Source organism: Bubalus bubalis, chromosome 14 (assembly GCF_019923935.1).
Source record: "Bubalus bubalis isolate 160015118507 breed Murrah chromosome 14, NDDB_SH_1, whole genome shotgun sequence".
NCBI classification, from domain to species: Eukaryota; Metazoa; Chordata; class Mammalia; order Artiodactyla; family Bovidae; genus Bubalus; species Bubalus bubalis.
Window position 1 is genome coordinate 82,057,607 of NC_059170.1, and position 21,892 is coordinate 82,079,498.

Here is a 21,892-nt window from a genome sequence, read left to right on the forward strand (position 1 = left end):
ATCACTGACTCTATGGACATGAGTTTGAGTAAACTCTTGGAGTTGGTAATGGACAGGGAGGCCTGGCATGCTGCAGTCCATGGGGTCTCAAAGAGTTGGGCACGACTGAGCGACTGAACTGAACTGTACTGACCCTGACCTTGGTGATAGTTCTGGTGCATCATGTCCAAGCCATGGTCTGTCTTGTTGAAAATACTTTTAAAACTACATAATTTTGATATTTAACAAGCTAAGCTTTGTTCCTTTAGGAACAAATGCCTTATTGTGAAATCCAGGCATGTGTTTTTTTTAATGTGGCTTTTGTATGCAATTAATGAAAGTAGTATTTCCCTAGCATCCCAAAAATGTGTTTTAAAAAGGATATCTGTGTTTAATATGACAAATGTCCTTCCACTCTGCCCAGTTTCCCTGTGTCTCCCCAACACTCCCATACTACAGACCCTTCCCTGTAACATTCTTCCTTTTCCAGCTGTTTTTAAAAACTCTTTTTTTAAAATTTTATTTTATTTTTAAACTTTACAATATTGTATTAGTTTTGCCAAAAACTCTTACTATAATTCTGCTCTTATAGCATTTACTGTTTTCATTTAAACTTCTTCTACTTAAATTCCAGGAGGCAGAGTGATTAATATTATAAATTTGTTAATAATACTGGTTTTCCAGTAGTCATGTACGGATGTGAGAGTTGGACTATAAAGAAAGCTGAGCACTGAAGAAATGATACTTTTGAACTGTTGTCTTGAAGAAGACTCTTGAGAGTCCCTTGGACTGCAAGGAGAGCAAACCAGTCAATCCTAAAGGGAATACATCCTGAATATTCATTGGAAGGACTGATGCTGAAGCTGAAACTCCAATACTTTGGTCACCTGATGTGAAGAGCCGACTCATAAGAAAAGGCCCTGATGCTGGGAGAGACTGAAGATGGGAGGAGAAGGGGACGACAGAGGATGAGATGGTTGGATGGCATCACTGACTCAATGGCCATTAGTTTAAGCAAGCTCCAGGAGTTGGTGAAAGACAGGGAAGCCTGGCATGCTGCAGCCCATGGGGTCACAAAGGTTTAGACATGACTGAGCGACTCAACAATCACAACATTGTCGGACTCACATTAAACTAGCAATGAGATTACATCTATGCATATATTTTCTGGTAAGGAGAAGCCTGTGTGCTGTTTTGGAAAGGAATAATACTAATATACAGGCTTCCCTGGTGGCTCAGCAGTAAAGAATCTGCCTGTAATGCAGGAGCGACAAGTTAGTTCCATGGGTCAGGAAGACCCTCTGGAGAGGGAAGGGCAACCCACTCCAGTATTCTTGTAGGGAAATCCCATAAAGAGAGGAGCCTGGCGGGCTACAGTCCATGGGGGTCACAAAAAGTTGTACACAACTGAGTGACTAAACAACAGCAACAATAATACTAATATACAGAGAAAATCAGGAGAGAGAGAGGTAGATAGGCAGACAGACATAGAAAGAGCTGTAAGTGATTTCTGGCAAGTGTCTGTCCACTCCTTCCCTCCTCCCTTGTCAGTCCTTTTAGGTCAGTCCTTTCTCACGTGATCTACTCTGTGTAATTTTATAGTACATACTCATCTTGTCCAAGTCCAATATAGGTTTCCAACACTTGCAACTGAGAGAATCTTGACAAAAATAAATAAACACATAAAAATTTCACCTCTTAAACCCTAAATAAGATGAAGGACTCTGAGTATTAGGCCTAGATTTCTATTGCATGAGGCATGAAAACTGAACCCAGAAGGATTTTTCACACAATAATTGAAGTGCTTTTTAACTAACCTAAGGGTACCCTCATTTCAATGTATTTTTAAGCAGACAGGCTCTACTCAAAGAGCCGTTACATCATATATTAGTCAGAAAACTCACCAAAGATAGAAAAGAACAAAGGATTAGTTTAGAATTCCTAGGGCAGAAAAATCAGGAGAGTACATGGTAAACTGAAATGCAGTAAATAACATTTAATTTTAACTTTTAATATGATTTTTTTTCTGACCCAAAGGAATAGACACATTTAAATCATTTTGCTTATTTATTTACCACTCATGACAACTCTCCTAGTTAAGTATTCCAAACCTTCTAAGGAATGAAAAAGAAGAGCCTTGGGGAATATAATGTCATGCTTATTCTCAGCTCCATGCTGAGTTTCACTTGGTTTAGTCATTTGAGGGTGAAAGAATGGTTTCCAAGGAGAATAATAATTCCTAACTCTAACTTGAAAGGGATTAAAAGAAAAAAGTATGTGGACAGAAATTGCCATGTTTGGAAACTCTTCTAAGAAGGATAATTTGGGGAAGTGGGCAAAGAGCCAACTATAGAATGTTCATGATTGCGTTCAGTTTTGTCCAACTCTTTGGGGCCCACGTACTGCAGCCCACCAGGTTACTCTGTCCATGGAATTTAATGCAAGAATACTTGAGCAGCTTGCCATTTCCTACTCCAGGGCTTTTTTTTTTTCCAACTTAGGGATCAAACCCACATCTCTTGTGTCTCTTGCATCACAGGTGGATTCTTTACCACTGCACCATCTGGGAAGCCCAATAGAATGTTCATCCTTCAGGCAAACTCATTTCCCTTCTCCTTCCACTCACAGCTGGAAGAGAGAGCACCTACTCTTGCTTTTTTAGAAACTTTTATTATTTTATATTGGAGTCTAGCTGACTAACAATGTTGTGATAGCTTCAGGCCATGGCAGACTGACCCAGCCATACATACACATGTATCTATTCTCCCCCAAACTCCCTTCCTGACCAGGCTGAGCAGACCTCCCTGGAGAGCACTTTCTTTTGTGCTAGTCAAAGCATCCATTCTGAGCTCTCATCATAATTTTTTTTCTATGAAGAATTAATTTATGTTGCTTCTAAACTAAATAACAATCTATGTATTAAACACATTATTGATAATTTTAAAACAAGGGGAATGTTTATACTGGGATGTAAATTGGCTTTTCAAATTGAGAAATATTCATTTATTCATTCCACTCATATTTTCTGAGCACCTATGATGTGCTGGATACTGTGTGATGCTCCAACTAGGAGCTGGTGGACAAGTCCTGTCCAGGTGGAGCTCATTTCACCCACCAGCTCCCTTCTCTTCTCCAAAGGAGGAGAAAGTCTTGGACTAAATGAGCAACCATCTTGATAATTTCTGAGGCAGTCTGTCATACCTATGAAATTAATTTCATTTTATATTTCCATAGCTAAACAGAATTTGGAGCTGCTCATTTGAATCTAAAGATTTAAAGAATCCTTGAAATTTCCTTTTTTACTTGCTGGGCAAAGCAAAAAATGAAAATCTGATCGCAACTCCTAATCAATGTCAATAAGTTGGCCTAATGAATCTATAACATTTAAAATTATTTTTCACTTTTGAAATATACCAAAGTAAATGTCAGTTTCTTAGTTTCTGGGAAATGTAAATGGGTCAATGTAGCATACTCCCTTGAATGATATTTCTGGTATTCTTTTATGAGGCTATCAACTGGAAATGCTTTGATGCATGAGACAGGGTGCTCAGGGCTGGTGCACTGGGATGATCCAGAGCAATGGGATGGGGAGGGAAGTTGGAGGGGGGTTCAGGATGGGGAACACATGTACACACATGGCTGATTCATATCAATGTATGGCAAAAACCACTACAATATTGTAAAGTAAGTAGCCTCCAACTAAAATAAATAATTAAAAAAAGAAAAAAAAAAGAAAAAAATCAAGAAATTTGGTAAATGAAACTCTGAATGAAGTTGAGATGTTTTATCACCGTAGATGATGCTTACATTTTGCTATCTTAACTCTTGAGCCTTGTTTCCTCATCAGTAAAATATGTCATCTAAATGATCTCTAAGATTCCTTTGATAAATTATAAAATTATGTTATTCTATCATTATAAATATTTTTTTTAGAATTCAATGATGATTTTAAAATGTCCTAAAATAATAAAAGTAGATATTTATGGCCATGAAATATTTATTTTAATGATAAAGGGAATTTATGTTATGATAAAAGTTTCATTAAAAATAATTTATATATAGCTTTAAGTAAAAATTTATAACAAGCAAACACTTATCCCTTTGTAATTGTAAAAGACTAATGAACTTACTTGTAAGAGTTTTGAAAAGTTGGTGAAACAACTATTTTTGATTTAATTGAAAGAAAAAGATTGCATAGGATCAAATCAGTTGGAATCATTACATCTGGTTAAACCAATTGGAAACAAAAATCCAAACCACCAAAATTTTAGGATAAGGCTTCACAATTCTGAAAGATGTCAAGACCATTTAATTTAGAATAAATGAAATAAACAAACATTGCTTATCAGTCAGATGTGGGAAAACAGCAATAACCTTTCAAACTGGAGGTTTTCAAATAATTAGCAAAGGAGACATGCCTAAAAGAAGCATGACTTGTCCTATGGATCATAACTGAAATAATGCAATAAATCAAGGGCTTAATATTTCAATGTGTGTATTCAGTCCCTCGGTTGTATCTGACTCTGTGACCCCATGGACTGTAGCCTGCCAGGCTCCTCTGTCTGTGGAATTTTTCAGGCAAGAATACTGGAGTGGGTTGCCATTTCCTACTCTAGGGCATCTTCCCGGTCCAGGGGTTGAACCCACGTCTCTGGCGTCTTCTGCATTATCAGGAGAATTCTTTAACACTGCACTGCCTGGGAAGCCCTTAATATTTCAGTAGTCCATTTGAAAGCTAGACCTAGAAGATCTGACCATGAAGATAAACAGCACAGCATGTTAGCTCCTTTTTTCCTTAATGCAAAATACATCATTTCAAACATCTCTCACTTACCAGATGGAGTGCAATGAGTCTTGTAATTCCAGAGAGCACAAACTAAATTATCAGACTTGTGGATTCTATTTTGGAATTATCCTTTCAGCAAAATTTCTTCTGTTCTCTAAGCTCCTTTAAGTTGGTACAAGACAAGACTATTATTTTCTTTGCCTTGGGGTGGGTTCTGTTTACTGACTTTTTCCCCTTCATCTTATCAATCAATCAATGTGTTATCAATTAACACAAAAAAATACACTAAGACATAGTGTGCATGCGCGCACACACACACACACCAACATTTGCTTATTGCTTTAAACTGAAATCCCTAATTATAATTTTAATAAATATGAGAGTTGAATGATCTCTGAAGTCTATAGAAGTCAGAGGGAAACTAGAAGTCAGAGGTAAACTTAACCACTATTCTTGTACAAACTTTTTCTTTTAGAAATAAGGATACAGACACTTAAAATGGTGAAATGATTTAGCTCAAGCTGCATAACTAAAAATGGAAGCCATGTCTTCTCACTGTAAATCTTGTGCAAACTGTCCTTTGATAAAGAATGGTGACTATGTTCTAGGCACGGTGTTAGGTTTTCCATGGATTATTTTATTGACTCTCACATCCAAACTATGAGGGCTATGTGTTGATTTTTGCAAAGAAAAGTGGCCCTAATTCTCCACCATTCCCTGAATTCACTCTTTGCAATGAGCTGCAGGTCCCCTGAAAAAGATAGTCTATTTCCCTACCCCTTGTATCTGGGTGAACCTTACAACTTGCTTGGAGGAAGACGTTATAAGACCTGTCAGGAACTTGCCCCCTTCTGCTTGCTCTCAATTAGAATCCTTTCCAATTTCCATACAGAGAAGCCCAGGTTAGCCTTGCTGGATGATGAGAGATGTGTGTCAGTCACCTGCCTGGACCAGCTGACAGTCAGCCAAACTTCAGGAGCAGAGCCTCTAGGTAACTGGCAACTGAACCACAGACACATGAATGAGCTCAGCCAAAAGTAGAAGATCCTTCCAGAAGAGTCAAGTTCAAATTGCTTCACAAAGAAACATGGACTAAATAAATAGTTGTTGTTTTAAGTTTTGAGGTGTTTATTATGCAACAAAGCTAACGAATATGGATGGGCATACTACTAGAAGGTTCGTCTGTCTTCGCAACTGTGTTCTTAACCATGGTGAGCCCCTGAGGGGTAGGGACTACATTTAGGCTGGGGCCATGGGAATCCCCCCACCAGTATAAGAGCTGTGGTAGGCCTTCAGTAACTATAGCTTATATGATTATATAAGCATATTTTACAGTCTCTAATTTGCCCAACTTCCCAAAATAATAAATTAAAAGACATAGCATAGACTCTGTAGGTCAAAAGAATAAGACAGTCCAACAGAAAAGTAGGCAATGGATATAAATTGTTTGTAGAAAAAAGAAATACAAATGGGCAATACACACAGGGAAATATGTTCATTTTTTATCATAATTAGATCAATAGAAATGACAATAAATATCATTTCTATATATTTATCCATATCTATCTATCTATCTGAGCTTCGCAGGTGGCACTAGAGTTAAAGAACCTGCTTGCTAATGCAGGAGACATAGAGACTCAGGTTCAATCCCTAGGTTGGGAAGATCTCTTGGAGGAGGGCATGGCAACCCACTCCAGTGTTCTCAGCACGCACTCACTCACCCACTCAATCTATCTATCTATCTAATCTAGAACAACATCAGTTCAATGAATTATGCAATGATGATCAGGAAGACTGACAAATAAGAACACATTCTGACAATTATTTCATTCTTTATTTCACTACTAAAGCCTTTTATTTATTTGTCATTTCTTTTTTGGTAGAGAAAGTAAAGTTTTCAGGAAAGCTAGATCATCTATTTCCCAAGAAAAATGACCTACATTAAAGTCAGAATATTGGAAGAAGACAGATCACAACACCACAGCCACAGTAGAGTAGTTACTTCCTGACACTGAAGTTACCCCTGGCACACATAGAACCAGAGACAGCAGAAACTCAAGACTGGCTTCCAGAAAGGCTGCAGCAACAAATGATGCTGACAGAAATCATCACAAAAGAAGATGCTGAGCTCCCTCAGTCTGTAACAGGACATCAAAAATTGCAATACAAGTTTATATTTGAATTCAAGCATTCCTAGCCAATCCATGTATTGTTAAAAAAAAAGGGGGGGGTGGCTTTTACTAAAAGCAGTGATTTGTGTACATTATCTCACTATTTTTTCTTAGAGTTCAATAAAGTGAGGATTATTCTTATCTCCACTGGACAGATGAGAAAACAGAAGCCCTGAGTGGTCACATAGCTACTCGGTATTTGACCCCACACCCCCACTCATCACCACTTACATCTTGATGGGCCGTTCCGTTAGCAGCTGGTCAGTATCCACCCAGGGCTTTCACTGTGAAACATAACTTTCATTCCCCAGAGTTGACGGGGAACTGGGGCACTCAGTGAACACTCAGCAGGTGCTACTGTGGGTTTGAGGCCTGAGACTGCTTGCTGATAGGATGGACAGGAGGGTATATGAGAATAATCCCCGCCATGAGATCCACGTGAAGGAAGGAGAAATGAACGGCTTGGAACACTTGGGATACAGAGTATGAGAAAGAGGAGGAAAGGTAGGGAGGAAAGCACACTAAGCCTCTGCAGAGGGTAAACAGAAGGGTGCTGTGAGAGGGGATGCCCCTGAAAGGGAGAAAGAGGAGGGAAGACAGAACAGTGGGTCTAACCCTGTGGCAACTGAGAAGCGACCCCATGGATGTCACTGTAAAACCTCTTTTCCTTGAGCTGTGGGTATTGTGCCTTGAATGTGATGCTGGGGCTGATTCTGAAAGTAATCAAGAACCCTCAGAGGGACGCCCTAAGAATTTCTCTTATCAAACTCACATTTAAAACTAAGACCTTATCCTAATGCTGTCAGGGTCATCCTATGGCAGCTGATGAAAAACAGGTAGGTTAGAGCAGATTCCCCAAACATAAGAGTTCTTTCCTGAACACAGAGCCTTCACTGGGTTCCACAAACCCCCAAGATATTTATGAAAATTTTTCAGAGGGTGCAAACACTTGAATGGGGTCAGAGAACTGACATCTTTATTTTCACTTACGCCCAACTGAAAGTGTTTGCTTCTATCATGAACACAGGCAGGAAATCACAGAGGGGATTTCTATCACATCTGTCCCCTTTATGACTAAGAGATAACCATTCAGCTTGATGGTCAAGGTGTGAGAAGTAGAGACATATTTTCTATCTCAACCTAGAACCTTATGCTTATTCTAAAATGCATTTTGAGCAAAGGCTCTAAAACCTGTTTCTCTAACTTTAAAGTATAGCAAGTCACCTGGGCTTCTTATCAAAATGCAAATTGTGATTTAGCAGGCCTGGGGTGGGACCTGAGACTCTGCATGTCTGCATGGCTTCAGGTGATTTGGGGATCGCACTGTGAGTAATTGGACTACAGAGCTGTTGGCACATAGAATTTTAAGGCTAATGATTCTTATTTGGACAGTAGAACAAGTCCTTTGAAGCTACAGAGTGTATCAACCTAGCCTGGTGTGCCTCCTACAAAAACATGAACAGTCACCTCAAAAATATTCTTTTGGTGTTTATTTTTATGGTTAGGCAAATTGTTCCCACACCTGTGTCTCTGTATCCGTTTGCTGGTATCTCTGTGGTTTCATTTCTCATGTGGTGTCATGACTGGAGTACACGTTCCCTGCGTGTGTGCTGATCACGCCTTTCTCCTCTGTATCTCCAGTGTCTATCAGAGGGTTTGGCAGATATTAAGTTGTAATGAATATTTGGCAGGGAGTTTATAGATGATGTGGTTTCTTTCTCAATCCTTGAACTGTGGGTTTACATTTGCATTTAATTCCCAAAGCAATTTTAGGAGATAAAATATCTTCTGCTTAATTTCCTCATCACCCAAATACTCCTTTTTACCTGCGGCCTACTTGCTGTTTAATTACACTTCCATTTGGCTCATTTAGCCTAAAAGGACAATTTTAATTCAGAACCATAACCAAAGATAGAATTGGCACTTCCAGGTGTCTTTCAATCAAAATACTTCCTGGTAGAACAATTTCTAGTTATTACAAATGGGGTTGATACAAAGTTCTAATCCACATGTCAGCTATAAAGACATGTCATATAAATTGAGGATGCTCTGAAATGGCTTTAAAATAAACTCTGTGTTGCTCTAAATCCAAGATATTTGGATCTGAGCCTTCTTAATAGCACCCACACAAGTGTGTTCAAAGGCACTGGGGCATTCTCTAACCCCAGATCCACAATCACAGTGGTGAAAGAGGCAGCATTTCAAGTAGGTTCCATACATTCGGCCTGAAAGGGCAGACTGGCTTGGACATATGCATTTGTTTTTCTGAAAACCCTTTAAAGCTTTCACTATGGACTCACTCATTCCTTCCTGGGGAGAAGGAGGCAGAAGCACATGTTCTGGGATTGTCACCTGCACTGGGCCCTTCCGGTGGGTTTTCCCACCTATAAGTTCAGCTTGGTCTTCTATGGCTCCCTGCCAACCTTCTCCTTCAGAGAAAAGTCTGTCCAGCAGCTTTCTATGCCCCATCTAGTAGTATCTGATGTGGTGTCAACACTCACGTAAAATTACCCCTGGGACTTTGAGCTCGTGTAGCTGTTTCTTGGGATTTCTGCACCTCATTTCTGAAACTCAAGTCTCCTTGTCCCCAGGAGGCCTTTCTGGAATGTTTGGGTTTCTGTTTCCACTCACACCCCTAATTTTTATTTCAGGAATCTGCTATGAATCCTGGGATTCCCTCTCATTCCACCATATCTCTTCTGAATAGCCATGTTTCTTTCCTTGGGGAAAGGATCCTGCTGTGGACTGGTGCTCTGAGGAAACTCCAAATGATTACGCCTGGATTGCTTAAGTCTTTGTGGTTCAAAAACTAACTAGTTCATCGTGGAAACTTGGGAAAGTCACTACATTTCTCTTAAGTTTTTAATCTGCAAAATGGGCTGACAATAGTACCAACTGGTAGTGTTCTGAAGATTAAATTGGATAATTTCTCTAAATGATTTAGAACAGCATATGGTTAATGGCAACCCACTCCAGTATTCTTGCCTGGAGAATCCCATGGACAGAGGAGCCTGGTGGGCTACAGTCCACGGGGTCGCAAAGAGTCAGACACGACTGAGCGACTTCACTTCACTTTACTTTACTATGGTCCCATGGGGAGTGTTCAATGCACAGTTGCTACTTTAATTTTTATGATTGTTATTATTTCTGGAGTCCTAGATATGGGGGACTGAGAAGACCAATGGTGGTAGACTGTAGCTCCCAAAGCTATTCTCTCCTGTTAAAATTCACTTGTACTTTCTCAGGTCTGGCAAGGCAATCTCTAGCTTATAGGAAACCGGACCTCTACCCAACTGTAATTTCACTGCTTGATCTTATTTCAATAGTTCAAAAATAAGGCAGCCCCTCAACAGCGTGTGAAGCTTTAAACATAAATCCTTGAGCCCACTGTTTGGATTTAGAGCAGTGGGTCTCAAAAGGGGGCCTGGGACCAGAAGTGTCAGAACTGCCAGCCCCACACTAGGCTTGCTGAACTGACAGTTCAGCACAGGGTCCAACAATCTGTGAGTTAACCACCCTCCAGGTGATTCTGATGCCTGCTCAGGTTGACACTAACTGACCAAGTGGAATCTGATTTTTGACAAGCTCCTCTTGTGGTTTTGACCTGCTCTTTCACATCCTATCATTGCAAGCTAGACCAGTGTTAGAACAAGAGCATTACCCTGAACCATCTAACACAGTCATGATGAAACCATCCATTGTTTACCACCTACCAGCAGAGAAAGCTTCAGAATTCTCTTACATGGAGAGGCCTCCAACAACGAAATGAACAAATCATATAAACACCTCTTAGAATCCATTTACCCTAGGTACACTAATTTCTATTACACTTACTCATTTGTTTTGTTTTTGGCATAAACTTATTTTCAAGGCTACTTTATTGCTTGATTCATTTAATTTACCTGTCACCAAACATTTATCATGTCCCTATTAGGTGTCAAGCCATCAACAGCAATGAAATGCAAGTTGATGCAGTCACTATGGAAAACTGTCTGGCGGTTGCTCAAAAAAGTAAAAGTAGACTTGCCACCTGATCCAGCAATACCGCTCCTGGGCATATATCTGGACAAAACTATAATTCAAAAAAATACATGCATCCATGTGTTCATAGCCAGTGGCTACTGGCTACTGGGGCTTCTCAGATGGCGTGGTGGTAAAGAAATCTGCCTGCCAATGCAGGAGACACAAGAGACGTGGGTTCAATCCCTGAGTCAGGAAGACCCCATGGAGTAGGAAGTCCAATATTCTTGCCTGGAAAATTCCATGGGCAGAGGAGTCTGGTGGTCTATACTCCAGGGGGTCGCAAAGAGCTGGACACGATTGAGCAGAGCACAGCACAGCACGGTGGCTATTGACAATAGCCAAGACAGGGAAGCAACCTAAATGTCCAACTGCAGATGAATGGATAAAGAAGATGTGGTACACATATACAAGGGAATGTTACTCAGCCATAAAGAAGTGAATTAATGCCATTTACAGCAAAATGGATTGACTTAGAGATTATCATACTAAATGAAGTTAAGTCAGAGAAAGACAAATACCATCTGATATCACTGATATATGGAATCTAAAATATGACACAAATGAACCTATCTAGGAATCAGACTCACAGACACAGAGAATAGACTTGTGTTTGCCAAGAAGAGGTGGGAGAGGGACACATTGTGAGTTTAGAATTAGTAATGCACAGTATTATGTAGAGGATGATAAGCGACAAAGTCCTACTGTAGAGCACAGGAAACTATATTTAACACCCTGTGATAGGCCATAATGAAAAAGACTTTTTAAAACATGTATGTATATATATAGTTGATGCTTTTGAACTGTGGTGTTGGAGAAGACTCTTGAGAGTCCCTTGGACTGCAAGGAGATCAAACCATTCAATTCTAAAGGAAATCAGTCCTAAATATTCACTGGAAGGACTGATGCTGAAACTCTAATACTTTCGCCACCCGATGTGCAGAACTGACTCATTTGAAAAGACCTTGATGCTGGGAAAGATTGAAGGCAGGAGAAGGGGATGACAGAGGATGAGATGGTTGGATGGCATCACCGACTTGATGGACATGAGTTTGAGCAAGCTCTAGGAGTTGGTGATGGACAGGGAAGCCTGGCATGCTACAGTCCATGGGGTCGCAAAGAGTCAAACACAACTGAGCAACTGAACTGAACTGATATATAATGGAATCACTTTGCTGTACAGCAGAAATTAATACAATATCATAAATCAACTATATTTCAATAAAGGGCTTCCCTGGTGGCTCAGATGGTAAAGAATCTGCCCACAATGCTGGAGACCCAGATTCCGTCCCTGGGTTGAGAAGATCCCCTGGAGAAAGAAATGGCAACCCACTCCACTGTTCTTGTCCATTATTCCATGGACACAGGAGCCTGGCAGGCTACAGTCAACAGGGTTGCAAAGAGTCGGACACAACCGAGCAACTAACACTTCACTTTCATTAAAGAAAAAAATGGAGTGTCACAATTACTGAGAAAACGTTTTGGAGGACAAAACTGATCATTCATGGAAATGGTGGCATTTCCTTTCATAGGGAGCCTTAGAAACTGAGTGGACAACATTCCATACTTACCACTTAAATATTGTCTTTTCTAAATCTAGGCAAGTGGATTGTATAAACTTTTCTGCTCTTTTTATACCACTGCAAAGCTACACTACTGCATAAAAAGTGAACCTTTATTTGCAGTATGTTCTTAATTTTCTTAAATATAACTGTTTTCCAATTCCTTGTAAGATTTTCAAAATATCCCCCCAAATGATTATAACCAAGAAATGAATTAGTGAAAATAAAAATAAAACATAGCCTCATTGGAGAATAGAGAGGAGTTCAGAAAAGATGTTAGAATAATGGAATTTACAAAATATTAGTATGGTGGATGCTATTTGTCTCATGTAATTTCCATTTCTAAGAAATGATGTCTTTGTTGCTTTTTAAAATCCAGCTCCTGAGTTTTGATCATGCTTTTATGTCAAGCATGTGTTAAATCACATGTCACAATATGGATCTGAGAAATGCATCTTACCTCTCTCTATAACCTGGTAACAAAATAAGATTATTCAATAAGGAAACAAAATGAAAGTGCCAGCCAAACTTGCTGCTGTCTCCTGTTATATTATCCAAATACATCAAACGTGTATACCTATGGCCAATCCATGTATGGTGAAAACCATCACAATATTGTAAAGTAATTATTCCTTCAATTAAAATAAGTTAATTTTAACAATATTCTTTATAGAGAAAAAGGTTTGGGTATAGACACATAAATCACATTTTTAAGGCTTACCAGTTTAATGTGTTCTCGCTTCTGGTATTTTTCGCTATAGTATTGCTCTTGTCGAAGATTAAGCAGCTGCTGCTGTTGTTTGTCCTTCAGATCTACTAACTTTTGGGTCATTTCGGCATCCAGGGCAGCAAGGTCTTGCTCAATTGTTGATGAGACGTGGTCAGGGCTACTGGGTTCTGATCTGCAGAGACAAAGAGCTCGGCTCACAAAATGCGCAGTTCAGAGCAAGGTAGAGAGAGGGCTGCTCACCAAAGTCCTTCCTAGAGAGAGGAATGTGTTTGGAAATAAATAGTCAATAAACCACTTGAGACAGAGGCTGATACCTCAAGGACAAGCTTAGCAAGAGAAGGTCTTCAAACAAGGAAAGTGGATGAAATTTGTGTTGCTCTACAAAGAGGTAGGGGCTGAAAAGGAAAACCAGGTATCTAGGGTTCCTCACGATGGTGCTGAAGAGGATAAACCTCCTTGGGAAAAACAATGTCTAATAAGGACTTTTTGAGGCTTTTGTTTTTTTAACATAGGATGTATAACACAATTCCCAGCTACATCTCTTCTATGCATTTCCTATACATTTCTCCCATACAGCATTGATAATGCTGTAGGGGAAGTTAAAAAGGTGCTGAATTTTGCTTCCAGATGATGCAGATTGACAACAGAGAGCATAGGCAGACAGCACGGCAACACTCCCACCTGACATGTTCTGTTTCTTGACATCTTTTAATAGCAAAGATTTGTCATTAACATTGTTTTCTCTGGGAGCTGAATCAACTTCATTGATATCTCCACCCAAATAGCACTTTGGTTCCAAGAGAAAGGAAGATGAATTGAGTTCAGTATAATATATTTGTCAAGAGCTCACTCTGTGCAAGGGGAGTTCCTTTGAGTTATTTATAGAGAATTACACAGATATTTAGAAACTTAGGACTAATGTTGAAACAAAACAAAGCAATTCTCACTAACTTATTATTGTGCTAAAGTATATAGTGTGGTTCCTTCAAATTTTGTGCTCTTACTTCTTTAGGTCAAATAGAAAGAGAGGCGGTGTTGGAAACAGTACTAAGAGCAGGTCTGTTCTTTTCATTTACATAGAAACCTCTGCAGGAAGAACCACCCAGAACATCAGATTCTGTCTCTGTGGTTTCACTTGTGACCAAGTGGAAGAGGTTTCTTGGATCAGCTGGTACTGATTCCTCTTGCTTTCTCTTTGAATTAGGCCAACACAATAGTGCCATATGGATAAGCAGTTGGTTGAAGCTAGTGTTAAGATCCTAATTTGTCCAATAAGGCATTCAGGATTCCCTCAAAGATCTAAACATCAGTATCGCATGGCAGCACTGAAGTGGCCCTCTATTCTGCACGAATATAAGTCTATTTATCAGCATCAGAGTGTTGGTGGGGTGACCTCCATCTTGGCACGAACATGAGATACATTTGTCATCTTCTGTAGCAGGAAGTTGGTGCAGCCAGAACAGAAAGGTGATGCTTGAATGAGTGACAGCCACCCCAGCAGAGGCACCAGGTTAACCTTTCGTGACCACTCAGCAGGTAACAGGGATGTTCTGCTTGGCTTCTGGCTTTCACAGTAAGCCAACTAGAAGGCACAACCACCTCCAGTTTGCATCTGAGGAAACTGAGGTTCAGTGAGGCAGCTTTCCTGAGGACACAGTACAAGGGAGCAGCAGTGCTGCTCACTATAGGACAGCCATCTAGAAACTGCAGTCTATGCTCTGGGAACAACACAATGCCCGATGGAAACTGTCTGAGTGATCTGCTCTTTGCATTAGGTGAAAGCTCAGTTGAGATGATGGGTATTTGAATAAGAAACTAATCTAATCTAATATTGCACACACGAAACTTACAAACCAATGTTACCGCAATAAAAAATACATCTCAAATGTAGTTATTAATTCATTTGAAAAGAACAAGCCCATTACATATTAATATGTATTAATTCCCTGAGCTTCCCTGATGGCTTAGATGGTAAAGAGTTGCCTGCACTGTGGGAGACCTGGGTTCAACCCCTGGGTTGCGGAGATGCCCTGGAGGAGGGCATGGCAACCCACTCCAGAGTTCTGGCCTGGAGAGTCCCCATGGACAGAGGAGCCTGGCACGGTTGCAAAGAGTCGGACACGACTGAGTGACTAAGCACAGCACACACACACATATATTAATATATTTTGTGAAAAATAACCATACTTTCTAAACACAAAGAAAGTTAGTGGGATTTTATGGACATTGCATCCATTTATTACTCTGAGGTGTTCTCAGGATTTTTACATGTATCATAGGGAGATGGACAATCAGATCTCAGTGGCTTTGCCTCTTGGAAAAAAAGTTTCTCCTGATGTATTTTCTGATGCTAGATGCTTAAGAATTTTTGTTTGTTTGTTGAAAGAAAGTATAGAAAAATAACCAAGGGATGATGTTTCTGCATCATCTTCAAAAACAAGGTTGAAGACATTATTCCCTGTTGCCTAATGTTGCCTGCATATGATCCAAGAGATGCATTGACTCTTTTTCTTTGTAATTTATTAGTGATACCAAGAAAATGTTTCTTCCTTTTAGAAAAGAAAGCAAGTTTCCTTTAACCAGATAAGGAGAATTATCTAACCCATATTTCCTTTTCTCAGAAGCTAAGAGCTAACTTCAGGGTTCAAGGACAGAAATTACATTAAAAGGTTAGTGCTGTCCAGTTGAAATATAATATGGGCCATGTATTTGATTTTTTTTGACATAGCTATCTTAAGAAGAAAAAAGAAATGAGTAAAATAAATTTTAATAATGTATTTTGCATAGCCTGATCATTTCAGTATAGAATTAAAGTAAAATCAATATATGTTAATTTTAAAACATGAGTTTTTTAGTGAAGTCTTTGAATTCTGGTGTGTATCTTGTACTTGAAAAACACTTTAATTACAGTGTCTCGCTGTTCGTGGCTGGTGACCCATGTACTAGGCAGCAGGTCTGGCAACTGGTAGACAGGCTGTGTGCATGTGTGTGTGTGTGCGTTTGGGTTTTTTTTCCTACTTTTATAGGATTTTTTTTATGTCTTCTATGATAAGTTACTTCAGTATTCTATTGGAAGTTTGCAGGATATTACTTATAAGTAAATAAATATAGGAATAAACAAATGCCTACATACATAGCACTAAAAGAGAAATTCAGGAGAAGTTTTAGGCCAAGCTTTGCTTGAACTGTTTGTAACTGTGGGTAAATGCCTTTAGTTTTCAGATTCCTCCTTGAAGAAGTGACAGCAGTTCACCTAGATGGCTTCTAAGGCTGCTCCAGGTCTAAAAAATGATGATTTTGCAGATTTTAAAAGCCCATGTACTAGATTTTGATTCTGTTAAAGTTAAGCACACGTTAAAACATATGTCACAAGATGCATCTGGAAAAGGCCTCTTACCTCCCTCTAACTTGGCATCAGGATTGGAATACTGAGTAAGGAAGTAAAAGGAAGGAATGGTACAGTCTGCCTGACTCAGTTTTTATGCTCTCATATTTTCCCACATTACCACCTTAGGCACACTGGGGTGATAACTGAATAGGTCATGTTCATTGCTATGTCCCCATTGGTTGAATGAATGTGTGAGAGATGCTTCTCCCCAGAACCATCTGAGTACCTGGAGCTGTGGGGCTTAGGCCCTGAAAAGGCATTATCTGGACAGAGGTTTGTGGGTTTCAGATAGGGCAGCAAAGGGTAGTAGAGATTCTCTTTTCAGTAAGACCAGTTGCCTCTTCAGTGAGGTTCTAGTCCACAGCAAAATGTCATATCCCCCAGGCTGCAAGTTGCATGCTCACTTGCTTCAGTTCAGTTCAGTTCAGTTGCTCAGTCGTGTCCAACTCTTTGCGACCCCATGAATCGCAGTACGCCAGGCCTCCTTGTCCATCACCAACTCCTGGAGTTCACTCAGACTCACGTCCATTGAGTCGGTGATGCCATCCAGCCATCTCATCCTCTGTCGTCCCCGTCTCCTCCTGCCCCCAATCCCTCCCAGCATCAGTCTTTTCCAATGAGTCAACTCTTCGCATGAGGTGGCCAAAGGACTGGAGTTTCAGCTTTAGCATCATTCCTTCCAAAGAAATTCCAGGGCTGATCTCCTTTAGAATGGACTAGTTGGATCTCCTTGCAGTCCAAGGGACTCTCAAGAGTCTTCTCCAACACCACAGTTCAAAAGCATCAATTCTTCGGCGCTCAGCCTTCTTCACAGTCCAACTCTCACATCCATACATGACCACAGGAAAAACCATAGCCTTGACTAGACGAACCTTTGTTGGCAAAGTAATGTCTCTGCTTTTCAATATGCTATCTAGGTTGGTCATAAGTTTCCTTCCAAGGAGTAAGTGTCTTTTAATTTCATGGCTGCAATAGCCATCTGCTGTGATTTTGGAGCCCCCCCCAAAATAAAATCTGACACTGTTTCTACTCTTTCCCCACCTATTTCCCATGAAGTGATAGGACCAGATGCCATGATCTTAGTTTTCTGAATGTTGAGCTTTAAGCCAACTTTTTCACTCTCCTCTTTCACTTTCATCAAGAGGCTTTTTAGTTCCTCTTCACTTTCCACCATGAGGGTGGTGTCATCTGCATATCTGAAGTTATTGATATTTCTCCCGGCGATCTTGATTCCAGCTTGTGCTTCCTCCAGCCCAGCGTTTCTCATGATATACGCTGCATATAAGTTAAATAAGCAGGGTGACAATATACAGCCTCGATGTACTCCTTTTCCTATTTGGAACCAGTCTGTTGTTCCATGTCCAGTTCTAACTGTTGCTTCCTGACGTGCATATAGTTTCAGTCATGTTCAAATCTTAGCAACCCCATGGACCGTATGGAACCCATCAGGTTCCTCTGTCCATGGGATTTTCCCAGCAAGAATACTGAAGTGGGTTGCCATTCTCTCCGCCAGGAGGTCTTGCTGACCCAGGGATGGAACTTGTGTCTCCTGCATTGTGTATCAGCTGCAATATAGCTAGTCAACCAGCTGGTCTTGGGCCTACAGGCTAGAACTCAAGGGTAGAACTTCCTGTGTATCTAGTCTCAAAATCTGGTCAAATAAAGAAATTCACAAGCAAAAGTGAACTGAGGGGACACCAGGGCTGTAGAGAGGGGAGGGGGTTGGGTGACTTTCCTTCTTGCAGTGGTATAGATCCAAAACATGGTACAAAACACTGAAAATTCATCAACTATATTCCAATGAAAAAAATCAAGTAAAAACCACAATATGACAATTTGCAAAGGAAGAAATATAAATTGACAATAAGTATACCAAAAATTCAACTTAATAAAGAAGTGCAGATTAAGATACTAAAACATCACTTTATCCTCGATCAGTTTGTACTTTCATATCTTGCTGATAGCTACAAACTGAAACAGAAATGTCTTTAAATTGATCTAGGGATCTCATTTCTAGAATTTTAAGAAAATAATTAAGAATATGTGAAAGATTTATCCATACATATTTATCACTACATTTCTTGCAATAGCAAATAATAAAAAACAACCCTTATGTTCAACAATAGAAAATCATTTAGATAAATTGTAGTTTGTCCATTAAAAAAAAAACATTGAAAATCCACGCAAATGACTCTCTTCCTTTATACTATAAAACAAGCAAAAAAGACCCATTCAACTTACTTTTTCTTATTGTCCTTTTTGGCTGTCTTTTCCAGAGCTGCTCTCCTTCTCAAGTAGTCGTTCTGGATTTCATTGTATTTCGTAGTGTGCTCTTTGATGAGGTCGGTGGTTTTCTTGTGGTGTCTCTTAACCAGGTCTTTCATTTCCTTGTAGTGCTTCTTTTGAAGTTTCACAAACGACTTCTGCTGCTTTAGCTCTTCAATCGTCTGCGCTTCTACTTCTGCAAAAAATGGGTATGAGAGCTGAGAGAGTGGGAGGGCTGGGCGGGCAGAGCCGCGGCTGCTGAGTAGTTATCTGTCTGACGCTGGCCCACAGGCTGGAGGGCAGGGCTTGGAGGTTGGACGGTACTCCCGGCTGCTGGCTATTGCTTGCTAACTTTGTGACTATGTTACCAAATTTCTCAGACTCAGTTTCTTTACTGTTAAGTTTTTTAAATGTTAGGGTTCCCCAGAAACAGAGCCCAAGGGAAGGATTCAGGCATGCGTGATCTACCGCGGGGGCCCTCAGGATGGGAGTGAGAGCAGCGGGTACAGAAGCAGCAGCAGCTGCTGCGATCTCGGCCGGGGTCTGCCTCTGCCTGACCCCAGGGGGCGCTCTGCAGCTGTGAACTGTACTACAGGGTCAGTTCCACCTTGAAGCAACATAATTGGCAATGTCAGTGGGAGAGGCATAAGCTCCCTGGAGAAGGGGCTTCCTTTCAGCTGGGGGCAAATTTCTTTCTTTTAATGAAAGACTTCCTACACAATCTTCATCTATCCCTGTGGTTTGCTGCTGCTGCTGCTAAGTCGCTTCAGTCGTGTCCAACTCTGTGCGACCCCAGAGACTGCAGCCTACCAGGCCCCCTCGTTCCTGGGATTCTCCAGGCAAGAACACTGGAGTGGGTTGCCATTTCCTTCTCCAATGCATGAAAGTGAAAAGTGAAAGTGAAGTCGCTCAGTTGTGTCAGACTCCTAGTGATCTCATGGACTACAGCCCACCAGGCTCCTCCGTCCATGGGATATGCCAGGCAAGAGTACTGAAGTGGGTTGCCATTGCGTTCTCCGTGTGGTTTGCTAATGTTTGCAAATAGCACTACACCAGCTTTGATACAAATCTTTGATGCCTAGAACATCAAATGCATCAGGGCATTGTCAGAGACACAGCTGTGTAACAAGTAGCTTAAAGGGATATAATGAGACATGCTGCATGATCGAGTACCTGACACAGCAGCTAGATATTTCTCAGATGAGAAATCCCTCTTCCGGATCAGTGTGCCTTCCGTGAAGGCAGTTTTCAAAAGCAGAGGAAGTTCTGAGCTGTTAGCAACCAACATTCACTACAGCTGGGAGCTGGGTGCACCAGATGGTAGAGGCAACTTGGGTGGGCACCAAAAGGATTCACTTCAAGGATCACACAATGTCTGTTTCTTAAGGTGGTTATGGTGATGATGAAAGAATTGATGCAGTTTTTAACAAATGTGTGCACAGGTTCTTGAGCACCATTTCTCAGGGGCACTATTCACAGGATGGACATAGTAGGTTTGTACGTTTCTCACAACACTGCTCCAGTATAAATCAGTAAGATGAAGGAAGGTCCTTACTGTTATTCGCCCAAAGGCACCATGAGGTTAGTGGCAGCTTACATAACTACATAGTGTTTTATTTAATGCCAAGAAAACACTTAATGTGACAGAGCTTGGTCTTAAAACAGTCTGCATTTTATTGATTTATTTAATCAATTTTAGAATATGCACTTAAAAATATGTTAACGTTTCTAAAACTAAGATGCATCATATAGTTAATAGATAGTCACAATTTGTTGGTGCTTTTCCTTCTTGGCACTCCATGAGTAACAGGATACCTGAAAATGGACGGTGCCTTAAATTCAATGAATTATCATTTATTTAGACCTGGACTAAGTCATGGTTCACATGTTTCCAATCCTTTGATGTGAACTTTCCACTTCTGGGAACAAAAATAAGTTATTATAAATATTTAGCACTGTCAAGAGATTCAGAGATAATATATGCCATGAATAACAACAGACCTAAATAGAAAATGGAATGTCTAGTGGATAAACATTGATATCAGAGTAATAATTTATGTTCTTAAATACTAAGGTCTTTAAGCAATTGAAATATGCTTCCCTTTTAATAATGGATCTATTCTCCTGACATTCAATTCCTTTTGAGAAAGAGGCCAGGGAGAGAAACACGTCCATTTGTTTAACAGTTTCCCTCAGGCCCGAGTGGACTTATTATGGTTGCATAATGACTTATTATGTTAAAATTTATAATCCTAAGGAATCACTGCCATTTTGGTGACATATTCAACCCCACTTCTTAAAAAATGATGTGCAATGTGTCAGCTGTGGCAAGTTTAGGAACAAGGTTCCAGGTGTTCCAATTTATGATTAAAAATAATCCCATTGAAAGTACTATTTTTTAAAAAATCTGTGGATAAAAGGCTACTTTTTGAATATGTCCTTAAACATAAAGATAATGTCCATTTATATAAGGAAATAGATAGCACTCATAAGCAAACCACCCTGATATAATCACTGCTAATATATCAATACAAATATCCACTTTTCATCTATGCATTTGTGTATTTTTAAATAATATTGCAATCATGCTCTGATTTATTTTTTCTCTTGTTTTATATGTGAACATTTTATTGTTTCTCATGGAATGAAGTCTATAAACACATGTTTTCTTTTCATACATTTCTAAAATAATTTTCATGCATATTTTATATGTTATTTTGGTGAAATCATAAATACACATTCCTTTCAATTTTCACAAAGTGAACAGGCTTCTATATCCACCACTTAGAACAAAATCAGGATATTATAGGACCCCAGAGGCCTCTTTGTGACTCCTGCCCTTGCGCCCACCCTCCATGTAGAATCCAAATCCTTGTTTCTAAGAACACAAATCACTTTTGCCTGTTTTTGAACTTTATGTAGCTGGGATCATAAAGAAAGTGCTCTTTTGTGCCTGTTCTCCTTTCTCCAACATTATGCTTATAAATTTTA

At 39.9% G+C, this 21,892-nt stretch overlaps 1 protein-coding gene across 6 annotated transcripts in view; it reads right to left on the bottom strand.

Annotated features, from left to right (window-relative positions):
• Positions 1-21,892, bottom strand: part of PLCB1 (phospholipase C beta 1) — an 849,858-nt gene that overhangs the window by 113,525 nt on the left and 714,441 nt on the right. For all 6 annotated transcript variants that reach the window (XM_025264704.3, XM_025264705.3, XM_044928314.2 and 3 more), the window contains exons 26-27: positions 18,878-19,097; positions 13,240-13,420 (exon numbers count right to left, since the gene is read on the bottom strand). In XM_025264704.3, the coding sequence (XP_025120489.1) occupies positions 13,240-13,420; positions 18,878-19,097 (401 nt within the window). The remainder of the gene's footprint in view (positions 1-13,239; positions 13,421-18,877; positions 19,098-21,892) is intronic.